The following is a 13,670-nucleotide window of genomic DNA, read 5'->3' as shown; positions in this document are numbered from 1 at the left end:
CCCCCCGCCCTCCTTTGAGTGGATGATGATGATGATGGTAGAGATAGAGAGAGAGAGAGAGAGAGAGAGAGAGAGAGAGAGAGAGAGAGAGAGAGGGAGAGAGATGGCAAAATGTGACTCACGAATCAATCGAAATAATGGAAATTGTATGGAAAAATAAAATACAACAAAATAAATACGACTGCCATCGAATCGACTCACCACTCACTTGCACACAATGAGACACTCACACACAATGCACGAGTCGGTGTGCAAATGGAAAAAAAAAATAAAATAAAAAAAATAACAAACCCCCCCCCCCCAAAAAAAAAAAAAAAAAAAAAGCAAAAAGCAAAATCCAGTGTAATGAAAAAACATGAACACAAAAAAAGCAAACAAAACTCGGCTCATGCGTGAGACACACGAACTTCAGTTACAACCTCCTTCTCGTTGTCAGTAGAGACATCACCGAGACGCGAGGAGGTGCCGTCCTCATACTCCTCCTCGTCGAGGCGCACAAAGGCGTACCGCTGGGAGGTGCTTCGGTTGGAATCGTCCGATTCGGCGCCAGCCCGGTCGACCATTTCCATCTCGAGGGCGCGCTTCTTTTCGAGCTCCTCCTGGAGCTTGAGCTTTTGGTGGGCCTGAACAGAGCTGCGGGCGTTCGCCAGGGTGACCACCACCGTGCCAATCAGCAAAACAACACTGCCAGAGATGGTCCACTCGTCGGGGATGCCTTGGACGCCAATGACAATGCCAATCACAGTGCCAATGACAGGCTCCAGGAGCATGACGAGCGAGATGACGAGCGGCGGGAGAATCTTGAGCAAGGCCACGTACAAGACCATGCCCAGCACGACCGTCACCAAGCCGAGATACACGCCTCCCCAAATCCACTGCGCCGACAGCCAGCCAAACGGCTGCTGGCTGACAGAGGAGGCGGTAAAGCTCGTGTCTTCGATGGCAAACGAGAGACACAGGTTGAGGGTCATGTTCAAAAAGGTCACGGGCAGCATGTAAATGTAAAGCGGGACGGCGGAACGGAGCTGCTTGGCGTACGCAAAGTACAGCAGACCGCCAAGGGAGCCGAGCAGCGCAATGCCATCGCCAATCAGCACAGAGTTTGCGTCTGGCCCACCACTCGCCTTCACGAGCGTCAAACCACCGCCGAGGAAGGCCAGCAGCGTGCCCAAGATCTCGAGGGGCAGGACGCGCTGCCTGCGGACCAAGCGGTAAATGATCAGTGTTGCCGAGTGCAGGTTGTTGAACAGGTAGGCATGCGCAAGCGAGGTAAAGCCAAGGGCCACGTAAAAGGTGGCCACCCAAACAAACAGCGCGACGGCCAGGCCGACGCAGAGGAGAATGTTCTTCTTCTCCAAGATGGCAACGCGCTCGGCCGGCGTGACGCGAGTGAGCTGGATGAGGCACATTGGCAGCAAAAAGACGACAGCGGCCTGCAACCGCCAGGTGCCGCTCAGCACGGGCTGCACACCCTCGAGATAGAGTTGAGCTGCGCCCAGCGACGAGACTGACAAGAGAGCGATAAACAAGACCAAGTAGCCGAGGAGTAGTGTGCGCCACGAATGAGCCCCAGCATCGGTTGGAGCATCAGCGCTGGTTGCCTGGTCCGCGTTGCCCTTTTGGTGCGCGGCAGAGTCCGCTTCGCGGTCTGCGTGCAGAATGGCCTCCGTGCCGTTGTACCGATTGTCCTGGTTGTCGGAAGCAACGTGCGCACCCTCCAGGTCCGAGTACGGCATGGGCTGCAATCCGGAAAAGTGGTTAACGCCACCGGAAGTGTGTGGCAGTGGCGACTCTGGTCGGAGAGCAGTGTAGGTTGCGGGCGTTTGCATCATCATCGACGACGACGTGCTCTGGATCGGACCATTGTGATCCATCACAACAATGTCAAATGTGTGGTGGCTGTTTGCCGAAGCCGAATGCGCCTCGTCAAAGGTAAAATGCTTGCGATGCGATGCGTCCAATGCTGCTGGTCGCGGCGATGCGTCCATGGGGAAGGAGTGCAATGCGACCAACGCGCTCGAGTCGCTCGCGCCGTCCATGACCAAATCGAGCAGGGACGAAATGGACGAGATGGACGACCGCCGGTTGCGTGTTCCGCTCGGATTCGGGCTGAGGCCGGCTTGGCTGAGTGTCAGTGTTGTTTGCACTGGTTGCTGGTGAGCTGGTGCGGGCGTGTTTGTGGGTTTTGGGGACATGCGGTGGTCATCCTCGTTGGCGGGGAAGAAGGCAAACACTGGCAGCGCAGCAGCGTTGACGGACGACGACGAATGAGCGCTGTCTGGCACTCGTAGGTTGCTGCTGCTGCTTGCTGTATTGCTGGATGTGGCCATCGCGGCGTGCTGCTGAGGGGAATAAGCGTCGGACGTAGGACGTGAAGAACATCCACCCATGCCCGAAACCGCCAAAAGCGCCGACAATCCGTCCTCCGAGCGACCCGAGCTCGCTGGTGCCGCATTGGCAGCGTAAGGCGTAGCAGCAGTAGCAGCAGTTGAAGTGTGGCTCCTTGGAGTGGAAGTGGGACTCGGACTGGGGCTGGGACTGGGACTTGGACTGGGACTCTGGTTGGCGAGTAGCCCATGCTGGCCCTGCTCTGACGTAAGAGACAGACCGAGGTCGAGCGACGAGAGCAAGTGTCGTCTTTGCTTGGTCATTTGTTTGTGCGAAATGCTGGTGATGGTTTTGACGGTGCTGTCGGATTGGGTTTTTGCGCAACGGGACGTCGAGTTGGAAGCGGGCGGGGTGGTGGTTGATCGGGCTACGTCTCGCTGTTGGGACTTTTGTGCCGCTTTGATGATGATGACTGCAGAATTCAGCAGCACAGAGTGAGCATTCATTCTTGCAGGTGACAAGCAATCGACGAGTTTGACGCGTTTTGTTTGCGAGCATCGAAGCGCGGTCGAAGCGAAGCGTTCGGTCGAAGCGTGACAATCATTCACATTGGGAAGGCAGCACATGCGAGACGACGACCAAAATCAATCGTGGGGGGACAAACGTCGCTCAGAGACGTGCTGTACGTGTGTATGTATTATACATCAATACATCAAGTGTGTGTGTGTGTGTGTGTGCGACGTAGTGCGACGTAGTGCGACGTAGTGCGACGTATCAGAACGCTCAAAAAACAGGGCAGACAGGCCGTCATCGAACCAGGTTTTTTTTTTTGTCGGTTTTCAACCCCCGCTCGCTTTGAGACGTGTACGAGTGGCACTTGCGTTTGATTGACTGCATTGCACAGTACAATGCACACGACGAGCAAGCAACGCGCAACACGGACCGAGAACGAGAGAGAGAGAGAAAGAACTGCCATTGGAACGGAACGAACTCAACTCCGACCCACACGCGAATTGTGCGGTTCCAACCCGTTCTCCCCAACAACCCCACAACCCCGCTTCCTCCCTCCCCTCGGGTGCTCGCCTCACTTGTGCATGTCAAACACTGTTCATTCAGCCACGTTCTTCTCATCATTGCCGCACCAGTCGCCTTTGCAAGTTCAATCAAACAATAAAAAGAAGGGCAAAAAACCGCCAGAACACAGAACGCCAAACAAGGAGCGTCGCAGCTGTCAGCGGTCTGTCGCTCGTCACCACGTTCGCTTCTTTCTGTTCTTCCAATTGAAGAGAGAGAGAGAGAGAGAGAGAGAGAGGAAGCGAGGCACACACACACGACGCGCTGCAAGCACTGCAAAACCAAAGACCATCCAGGTGAGGGGAGGGGGAAGCGGTTTACGGCAGAGACGTAGAGCGACGTACACCGAACGTGTGTGAATGTGTGCCGCACGTCAAAAGAGGAACGTGCAGAAACGTGGTTCGCTAAATCACAAAGAAAAAGGGAAGTGAAGAAAAATCCAACAAGCCAAAGAAATGGACTGCATAAACCACGCACGAATCAGGCAGAGAAAATGGCACTGCGTTTGTGTGTTTGTGAATCCTGCTCAAACCCAAGAAAAGATCGCTCAGAATTGCTCAGAATTGCCGCTGCACTCGCACAACCAACCCCAGACGAAAATGGTGTGAATGTGCGGCACCGATTCGCCGAGCTTGTGTCGGGGAGTTTATGGCAAGCGATCAAACCCACGAAACTAAAATTTCACCAAAAACGCATCAGAATGCCGCTGTGTAAACCCAAGCTACAACAATTTTAACAAAGGCTCAAGCACGAAGCTGTGGCACGAAGAATACAGCGTGTATTCGCTCAACTACACAGCAACGAACAGAAACACAAACGTCGCTCTCTTTCTCTCTCTCTCTCTCTCTCTCTCTTTCTCTCTCTCTCTCTCTTTCTCTCGCTCAAAACGTAATCAGCCAGTCGCGGTTCCGCATCTTGTCGATGCGAACGGCAACCTCGTTCGCGGACTTGAGCACCACCAGTCGACGCTGACGAATGTTCTCGCAGATTTGCTCGACCGTGCCGTCGGGTGGCTGGTCTGGGAATTTCAGGGCAATGGTTGCGGGTTGTCCTGGGCTGGGGCTTCGGCACACGCGCAGATTGTTGACATCAAAGTCTACGCGACGATCATCGCGAGTCTTGCCGTCCGCGCCTTTGCGGAAGAAGAACATTTCCGTGTTGACAAGCTCAATCGAGCAGTCGAAATTCCCGTCAAAGGACTTGAAGCCAACCACTCGAATGGCAGGGCCCTTCTCCCCCTTCTTGTCGAAAGGGACCCGGGTTTGGGTGATGCGCTGCTGCGCGGCAAAGTTGCAGACCATGTCATACGCCTGATCGACGCCGAGCCTGCCCCCTTTGGGCATCCCGACATCCAAATCCAACTCGGGATGTGCTCCTTTGCCGTACAAGACGTCACGAATAAACCCGCCATAAATCCACATTTCTGTCGAGTGGGTCATCCAGTGCGCAAAGAAAATGAGCGTGCCCTCGACTCCAGACCCAAACCGAGCCTCAATGTCCTGACGAGTGCTGCTCGGGGAAAGAAGCGTCGCAACGCGCAATTCCTCTTGTTGAAGACGGAGTCTGGGATTGCTGAAGGCAGAATGTGCGATGTGTGCACCTGCGCCCGCCGGCAAACTCGGGGATGATGCAGAAGCAGCAGCAGCAGCAGCAGCAGCAGCAGAAGCCGTGGGAGAGCTCCCGCGTGATGACGGCACGGTGGTGGCACGGGGTGGAGGCAGCCCAAACAGCTTGCGCAGGGCGTCCTCGGCATACTGCTCAGCTACACCTTGGACAAGCATGGTCACAGAACTGTTGGCAAAGTTGGCGTGCAACTTGGTGTGCGGGCCAAACTTGTCCTGCATCGCGTCCTGAATGCTTGTTCCCTTCTCGTTGACGGCGTGTGTCTCCTTAGAAAAGTACTGCTGCAGCACGGTGGCAGTGACAGCCACAGACTTTTGCTTCATCGTGACCAGTGCCACAGCTTGCTTAATCCGCCTCTTGACCGTTTCGGTCTCGTTTGGCAGGCAATGGAAGACAACCGAGCTGTGCCGCTTGTTTGGCTGCTGGCGAAACTCCAGCTCGCAGCCCGGCAATTCGAGTTGAAGCTGCTGAATGATAAACTCGTACGAGGGGATCAGGATGGCTTTTTCGACTTCAATCTGCACCGACCCTTCGACACGGGATGTATTCGCGACCGATTGCACATGCAATTCAAAGTCGTCAGCCGAAAACGACACGGAAGCACGACTGGCGGCGGAGGAAGGTTGGAACATGCTCGCCTCCACAACAGTAACGTGCTTGAAATGGCTCCGGTTGCGGGTGTCGCGCGAGCGAGACTGGAAGACAATCAAAGGGGCTGACTCGTCTTGGGGCAAGCACGATGTGGTCGGTACATGCGTGTGACCAGCTACGCCTGCAATTGAGTACCCATCGCTCACTCTAACGCCGCGAGCGTCAGCACGATGGGACGAGAAAGCTTCGCACAAGACCTTCTTGATGAGCAACGGTTTGTCCTCCTTGGAATTGGGTTCGACCAGCAAGCCAGAAGCAGCTTGGCCCATCTCTGCGCTCAGCTGCTTCAGCATCATGTCGGCCGCGGTGAGCGTCTTCAAATTCAAGCCTCGCTCTTGGCACCACGTGGGACTTTTGTGATTTCGTTGCCACGCTGCAAAAATGGACCAAAGCGTCACATGATCACCGTGCTTGGCAGCGTCGTCGAGGAGCTCGGTGCGCAGAAGCTTGGGTCTGCTGAGGAATAGCTCGGTCGCTTCAGCGGCGTGTTGCATGCAGAAAATGATGGCCATGAGGCGTGAGCACTCGAACGGCGGCTTGGAAGCCATCAGCACACAGCGAGCCTCCTTGAATGGCAGCCGCATGCGATGCACGAACGAGCCAAAGCTGGTGATGGTCATAGCTCCGCTCGACGACTTTTCAATGCACCCGAGTTGGACCAGACTGTCCTCGGCGGCTTTCAAGCGCGACATGGTCTCGGTCGAATGCTGTGCAGCCATGGGATTCATTTTGGCAAACACCATGCCGAGGTAGAACGAGTCCATTTTGTCGCGATGAGCGATGGGAGTAGCCGTCGCTGGCATGGAATTCTTGAAATCCTTCTCGGTGAACATGCAGTAGCATCGACCAGGACCCGTGCGGCCTGCAAATCGGCGGCGCTGCATATGGACGGCCTTTGAAATCCAGCCAAGCTTGGACTGCGAAAAGCTCAATTCTGCGTCGTAGTCGACATCTTCCTCGCGACCAGTGTCGACAACAATGGCAATGTTTGGCAAACTGATGCCAGTTTCGGCCACGTCCGTTGCCAAGAACACCAGCCGTTTGCCTGGCTGCTGAGCATCGAAATTGGCCAGCTCGCGCTTGGCATCGTCACCGAGCTTGGCGTGCAAGGGCTTAATCAGAACGTTCGTGTCGTGAGCCAGGAGACTTTGCATGTAGCCAGCGGCGTCATTGACATCATCCATTGTGGGCAAGAACACGAGCAGGTTGCCTGGCTCTGCATTGTAAATGCACAGCACGTTGTAGCACAGACTTTGCAAGGCACCACTGGCGTTGGGATCCCAGCTGGCTTCAGTCATAAACTCGGGCTCCACGGGGAAGACCATGTCGGGAATGGTGAGGATGGGGCAAGCGGATCGCGTCTGCCGTTGCACTGTGGAAACAAACGGATTCGACATTGCGGCGCCCATGACAATCACCTTGAACTCTTGGCGTTCCTTCAAGGCGTTGCTGAGGTTTTGGAGCAAATGAGCAGCGTCGGCGTTGTGCTCATCCATCTCGTCAAGCACCACCATGCGCCACTTGGACACGTCATTGCCCGACCTGGAGATGGCGCGGAAAAAGTCATACGTCATGAAGCAGATGCGCGTGTCAGGTCCAATATTGACAACCTCGGTTGTGCCCATGCCAACCTCCTGGCCGACTTGGCACCCGCGCATCTTGGCTACCTGCTTGGCCAAATCTTCAGCAGTCGACCGCTGAGACACCAGCACCGCCACACTCGCCGCCGGGTCGGTCAGGAACAGCAAGTGGTCGTAGAGCCACTGCGGAACCAAGACTGCCTTGCCAGATGGCACATCGCCCTTGACGACGAGAGCCTGAGCGGTGCGAATTTGGTCGAGGAACTCTTGCTTGTGCTCGTACACAGGCAACATGAGCTTGTGCTGCTGGGTTTCAATGTCAAAGAGCTTGTCCAGCTGTACCACGGATCCAGAGTTGGGGTCTTGATAGAGATTGCAGGCCTTTGCGAAAAGCTCGTGCATCTTGAGTGCAGAATTTGCGCGCTGAAGCGCCTGGAGGCGGACCATCTCCTTAGTATCGCGCTCAGCTACGAGCGCCTTGTGCTTGGTTTGCTGCATTTGCTCCAGGGTGGCAACCGAAGGATCGTCGGCATAATCAATGATATAGTCGACACGCACTGCATCGGGATGGAACATGATTCGCCACTTGTTGTCGGTGACATGCACACTATGACGTGGAGGGGACATGGCCAGCAGGTCGGCCGCGGTGCGCGAAGCCACGCCTTGACTTTGGAGAACCGCAAGGGCATTCCCCGGGACGACTTTGCAAACGCAGACTCCGCCTCGCAAAACGCCATCTCGCTGTGTGGTGGCATAATGGATGGGAGTCGCGCTGTCCTCTGCTGTGTAGAAGGCCTCGCCGTGAACTCGAGCGTTGGCCTCGCCCGCCATGTCCAAGCGCGGACCGGTTCGAGCAATAACATTCGCATTTGCAATTGACGGTGTGCCATGCAAGGTACGGTGCTCTGTCTGCAAGTTGAGCGGTAGCGACTCCTTGTATGCGGCAAATCGAGCAGCACGGCCGGGATTGTTCACTCGTTTAATGCGTTTGATGGGAGCTCTGTTGTGCATCAGTTTGGCAATCTCCTCGTACTCGGGTGTGCCAGGCTGCAGTACAAACAAAGAGCCGTCCAGTTGAAGAGACGAGTAATGCGGCACTTCGGGCGCAGGAGTTGAGTGTGAAGCAAGGTCACGTTTGGCGGCCGCTTTGCTGGCTTCCAGAAGTGTCAGGTGCTGCCTAATGGCTTGGGCGAGGTCTTGCGGGGACCGTGTCGGCCGCGTGACCACCTCGCTTGCATCAGCACGGCTCATCATCTCGGGTGGCATAAACTCTGAGGACGAGCGCGGTCGATTTGCGGAACTTGCTCGACGCGTCGGGCTCAAGGATGGGCTCGGGGATGGGCTCGAGGATGGGCTCGACGAGGCGGAGCTCGAGGATGCCCGAAACGACCGCTCATCGCCACTGGGACGCGTTCGGTACACAAAGCGCTTTGGCGAAGGAGGCGGCAGTGCTGTGGCGGCTGCTGGCGACGCCACGACGGTAGCCAGCTTGTGCAAGCTTGGCTCGCGAGTCAGAGCTTTGTGCCAGCAATCCACGTGAGCTTGCTCAAACAGGACAAACTCGATTGATTTGAGAGTAGCAGGCTGCGGGTTGGTGACAAAGTTGACGCAAGCGTCAATGGCCAAGGTCGCAGCGAGGACTGCATCAAACCCAAAGTTCCCGCAGGAGATGGCTGGGATGGCAATGGACGTGCAGCCGTGCTGCTCGGCCAGACGAAGAGCACTGAGAATGGTGTTTTGCAACAAATCATGCCCCTTCTCACGGATGGATGAATCGTTCATGTCTGGACCAACGGCATGAATGACGTGCTGGGCTCCGAGGCCAGACGAGAACGGGCCCCCTGTAAACACGGCCGACCCAGTCGGACAGCGAACTCCTGCCCCGTCGGCCTGGAGCGCTTGGCACGCACGAGTGAGTGTTTCGCCGCCTGCCTTGTGGATGGCGCCATTCAGCCCGCCAGACCCTCCGCTCAGCTGCCGATTGGCGGCGTTGACGACGACATCTCCAGACCAAGTGGTGATATCGCCCTTTCGCAGCGACAGAGTGACTGTCGTCGCGCCAATCCCGAACGTTGCAATCAAGGTCGTCATCGCAGCAGCAGTGATCCTTGTGTGCTTGACGACAATCGATGGTTGTTTATGAATTATTATTCGTGGTCTGTGCAGGCGAGATGCGTGATGATGACCAACGCAAGTGCAAAGTACAAATAAGCGCAGAAAGTCAGAGTTGAAATCCAACACAGCCAAAAAAAAAAAAAAAAAAAAAAAAAAAAAAAATAAAAAAAGACATGACAACAAAAATGGCTGAAAGAGAGACAAGCAGAGAGGGAGAGAGGGAGGGAGGGGGGGGGGAAAGAGAGAGGGGGGGTGTGTCGCAAAAGGAGCAAACGGCAAAGACGAGTGTGCTGTTCGCTCGTTGGCTTTTGAGGCACAGGCGGCAGCAGCATGGGGGGAAAGCAAAAAAAAAAAAAAAAAAAAAAAAAAAGCCGCCGAGAGCTCAGGAAGTGAGTGACAGGCGGACGAGGCGCGCTGTCGCTCCCACCAACGCCAGCGCAGCTTCGACGCTCGTGGTCAGAGAAGGACAGGACGTGGAGCGGCGAGCCCCACTGCGGGCAGCTGGCCCGGGGTGCACGGTGCGGGCGCAAGGAGGCGAGACAGCCAGAAGACAAGAAACCAAAAAAAAAAAAAAAAGGAGACAGTCAAAGATTCATCATCACTCACCAGAGAGCCAAGTCGAGAACGAACGGACGGCACGAACGCGAGCCGGGCAGAGAAAGCAGGGGCAGCGAGTGGGTTTCAAGACAGGCAAAGGGGGGGGGTGCAAGTCAGGCAGAAAACGAAGCGAGGTCGGAAACAAAAAAAAAAAAAAAAAAAAAAAAGGACTGAGAAAAGTGGTTGTCACGCTCCTTTTTTGGGAGCAGTCCTCTATTTTGCTTTTTTTGTTTTTTTTGCTTTTACTCGCACTGTTTCAGACGGTACTCGTTGCATCCACATTCACACACTGCATGTGTATCGATCACTTCTCGGTGTTGTGTGATCAGTGGTTGTGCTGCTTGTCTGGATTTTTGGTTTGTTTTTTTCCGGCCACCTCTTAATGGAACGCGAAAAAGCTTTTAATGAAAACAATGGTGACCAAAAAGAATTGATCGAGCGAGCACAAAAAATTTTATGATGCCATCAAGGCTCCGAGTCTTGCTCTGCGGCGGTTTGCCGGTCCAAGACGCTCTCGTCTTTCGGCTTGTTGAGCGAGGTGGATACCATGGCGCAAAGCCACACGCTCAAGCCAAAGCATATGCCGATGATGATAAACACGAGGCTCGCGTTGATGGGGAACCGATCAAAGGTGAGCGAGAAGGCAAAGAGGGCGCCGCCACAAGCAGGCCCCAATGCGCGGGTCATGGCGTTGAGGCTCATCGCGAGTCCGTTGACAGTACCACGCTGGTGGCGGTACACAGAGTTGTTGATTGCCACGTTGATGGCCGAGAACGCCACACTCATGGAGACGCGAATGGCGACTCCTACAACCACCAGAGAGACAAAGAGCAGGCCGGGCTGGTTGACCAGGTATGCCAGTGAGGGGAAGAGCGGTACGAGGACCACCGTCACAAGACACATAAATTCGAACGTATAAAGCGTGCCAAAGCGGCGTTCCAGCACCGGAAATAGAAAGAGGGAGCAGATGAGCATTGCCAGTCCGATCACGAGCAAAAGGCCGCCAATCGTGGAGGAATCGTACTCGAGGCCACCAGCCTTGATTGGTGCAATAAACCAAAGAGCAGAAACCTGATGGTAGACCAACAATCAAAGCAATCCACCGGCGCGCAGGTGAGGTGGGAAACGGGGAGAGCGAGGAGATGAGTGCGAATGCCAAATTGCTTACACACACGCATCAACGGAAGAGAACTTGAAACCAAACCAAAACCACACTCACCTCGTCAAAAACAATGCCCGCAAAGCCGTACAGACCATAGCAAGCGTTGAGCAGCATGACGTCGGGATCTTTGAGCATGGCTATCAATTCGCTGTCCGGCTTATTCGAACGCTTGAGCAAACCGCAACACCGCCTGTTGCTGATTGGGTCGACAATCGGCTTGGGTGGATGAGAGCTTGGCTTTTTGTTGGAGGGTGAGGTGGATTCAAAGACAGCAACGTCCTCCTCCTCATCGTCGTCGTCGTCGTCGCTGTTTGCATGTGCACGAGCGACTCTCTTGTCCTCGGAATCGCTTCCATCCGTCTCGCTGGCGTCCTCGAGTCGATGGTACTTTGCGCCGGTGCGCTTTTTGCGCCGCAATGTCATCATAGCCATCGAGTTGGACTCGGAGGCTGCGGATGACGATGAAACCTTGGCCTTGCGCTTGAGGGTTTCGGGCAGGAAGATGGCAACGGCGATCAGACCAACCGTGGAAATGATCGAGCTGACAATGCAAGGAAGGAACGCGGGGTACTTGGCCAAAATGGAATCGGGAGACACCAGCTCTGGCCACTTTTCGGCGGGATGGGTCAACAAGCCTGTTGCGACAAAAACGGAAAGCAAAAAACTGAGCGAGTTGGGAGACAGAGTAGGCATTGACGCGCTTTAGCTTCAAACGCTCAGGGCACGAATGCCCATCACACTTTGCCAACCAACATTCAATTCTCACCTCCGATTGCTGGGCCCATGACCATGCCGCCGCTCCAGGCGATGGAAATGATGGACATGGCTGCGCCCTGGGTGTGGACGTCTGATATTTCGCCTGCGACGGCCTTTGCCGCAGGAACCAAGCCGCTGAAAGCACCCGTGGCAAAGCGAGTCAACAGCGCCCAGGTCAGATTACTACTTGCTCCGAACAAGGCAGTGTTCACTGCGAGCGCAAGCATGCTGATCAAGATGACTGGCTTTCTGCCCCAGCGATCCGCCACCACGCCCCAGGGATAGCTGCACGTCGTCCCCAAGATTGAAAATTCCAAGGAGAAGGAGAACAGCAAGAGTGGTCGTTTATGAGTCAGTCGACTGCATGTGCCTGACAGCAACCACCCACCACCAACAAACACAAACAATCACAAACCTGCCAACGGCACGACCCACGAACAGACTTGATGCGATCAAACCGACAATGTACCCTGGCACACATGTAGACAATGTATTGGGCATGACGAGAGAGGTGAGTCGACGGTTTCGCGATGCACACGCTGGGACATTCAACGGAAACATTACCGAGCTCCTTCTCGTCCGAGACGATGTGCCAGTCGCGGACCATGAATCCGACGAACGGGAATAGCATGGTCATGGTGACCGAGTTGGCAAACAGCGCAATGAATATTGCAATCATGATGGTCATGTTGAGCTTGGACGGCGGTGGACTGGTCGGTTCGGATGCTGCGGTGAGATTGGCCGGGTTTGAGGGTGATCCGGCTGGCGTCGTCGTCGTCTGCAGTAGCGGCTGTTCGGATGCGATCGCGGCATTATCATCCTGCATGTCGTCGTCATCGTCATCGTCGTTGCCATCCTTGTGGTGGTTGGTGGTGTGCATGACCTCATACACACTGCCGGCGACTCGCCCGTTCATCATCCTCGTGCTGCTCGTGTTCGTGTTCGTTCTGCTGTCGCTCGGTTCCGCAGTCGCGATGGCTGTGCTGCTGCTGCTGCTCTGTGGATGCCGCCGTTGCACAGTGGTCGTGATAGTGGTGGTAGCGGTGGTAGCGGTGCTCTGCTGCTCGTTGACGTGGCGGCGGCGGCGGCGGCGGTCGCTGTCGTGTGGCCATCCCGCCGAATCTGCCGCCGAATCTGCCGCTCCGTCATCACCATTCGCCCCATTCGCCCCATTCGGCTCTGCTGCTGCGCCGCTGCTGTGGCCACTCGCATTCGCTGCTGCGGTGGTGGTTGCGCCTGCCCATCCGCTCATCCCATGCTGCTTTGGATTTGCTGCTGATGCTGATGCTGCTGATGCTGATGCAGACGACGACAGCGGCGACGGTCGAGCGACTCTGCTTTTGCTGCCGTTGCTGCTCCTCGAGTTCAACGGGCGCTTGTCACTGGCCCTTCCACCGGCGTCATCATCATCATTGTCATCATCATCATCATCATCATCATCATCATGGATGGTGTCCGTCCGAGGCGGAGCGGTCAGCATGGACGGCACGGACGTTCCCAAGTGCGCCAATGCACTCCCGCCCCGCACGTGTCTCCCGCGTTGGGCCGCTGCTGCTGCTGCTGCTGCTGCTGCTGCTCCATTGCCACTCGACGCCATATTGTACTCGCTCACGGCACTCTGCTTGTCTCGCTCCACTTGCAAAAACCGGACTCGCGTTGAGATGACTGAAAGTGGATCAAGTAGAGATTTGAGTTTTTGGATTTCGACTGAGCGGCCCGCACACGCCTGTCAATAAAATCTCCGTGTTGGGGTTTTATTGAGAATAGGGCTGGATTGTAAAATG

The 13,670-nt window shown here is 55.5% G+C and overlaps 3 protein-coding genes across 3 annotated transcripts; all 3 read right to left on the bottom strand.

Moving 5' to 3' along the window:
• Nucleotides 1-330: 330 nt before the first annotated feature.
• Nucleotides 331-3,849, bottom strand: CAOG_02003 (hypothetical protein). The gene is made up of 2 exons (XM_004364814.2): nt 3,747-3,849; nt 331-2,800 (listed from the first exon to the last, which is right to left on the bottom strand). The coding sequence occupies exon 2, from the start codon at nt 2,649-2,651 to the stop codon at nt 387-389; it is 2,265 nt and encodes a 754-aa protein (XP_004364871.1). The 5' UTR covers nt 2,652-2,800; nt 3,747-3,849; the 3' UTR covers nt 331-386.
• Nucleotides 3,850-4,158: 309 nt separating this feature from the next.
• CAOG_02002 (appr-1-p processing enzyme family protein) lies at nt 4,159-10,147 on the bottom strand. Its single transcript, XM_004364813.2, has 2 exons — nt 9,978-10,147; nt 4,159-9,414 (listed from the first exon to the last, which is right to left on the bottom strand). The coding sequence occupies exon 2, from the start codon at nt 9,345-9,347 to the stop codon at nt 4,284-4,286; it is 5,064 nt and encodes a 1,687-aa protein (XP_004364870.1). The 5' UTR covers nt 9,348-9,414; nt 9,978-10,147; the 3' UTR covers nt 4,159-4,283.
• Nucleotides 10,148-10,345: 198 nt separating this feature from the next.
• Nucleotides 10,346-13,606, bottom strand: CAOG_02001 (hypothetical protein). The gene is made up of 5 exons (XM_004364812.2): nt 12,451-13,606; nt 12,302-12,356; nt 11,897-12,171; nt 11,188-11,765; nt 10,346-11,039 (listed from the first exon to the last, which is right to left on the bottom strand). Exons 1-5 carry the CDS (start codon nt 13,481-13,483, stop codon nt 10,434-10,436), a joined length of 2,547 nt encoding a protein of 848 aa, XP_004364869.1. The 5' UTR covers nt 13,484-13,606; the 3' UTR covers nt 10,346-10,433.
• Nucleotides 13,607-13,670: the final 64 nt, after the last annotated feature.

This window comes from Capsaspora owczarzaki (genome assembly GCF_000151315.2).
Source record: "Capsaspora owczarzaki ATCC 30864 unplaced genomic scaffold supercont2.2, whole genome shotgun sequence".
NCBI lineage: Eukaryota > Filasterea > Ministeriida > Capsasporidae > Capsaspora > Capsaspora owczarzaki.
The sequence above is the reverse complement of the archived record's forward strand: the minus strand, read 5'-3'. Positions and strand labels throughout refer to the sequence as shown.

Excerpts from the sequence above, each read along its gene's own strand:
- CAOG_02003 (XM_004364814.2), bottom strand. The coding sequence starts at position 2,651 with ATGACCAAGCAAAGACGACACTTGCTCTCGTCGCTCGACCTCGGTCTG.
- CAOG_02002 (XM_004364813.2), bottom strand. The coding sequence starts at position 9,347 with ATGACGACCTTGATTGCAACGTTCGGGATTGGCGCGACGACAGTCACT.
- CAOG_02001 (XM_004364812.2), bottom strand. The coding sequence starts at position 13,483 with ATGGCGTCGAGTGGCAATGGAGCAGCAGCAGCAGCAGCAGCAGCAGCA. Across the intron at positions 11,766-11,896 it reads CATGGGCCCAGCAATCGGAG|GCTTGTTGACCCATCCCGCC; the intron begins GTGAGAATTGAA and ends TTGTCGCAACAG. Across the intron at positions 11,040-11,187 it reads CGGGCATTGTTTTTGACGAG|GTTTCTGCTCTTTGGTTTAT; the intron begins GTGAGTGTGGTT and ends GTCTACCATCAG.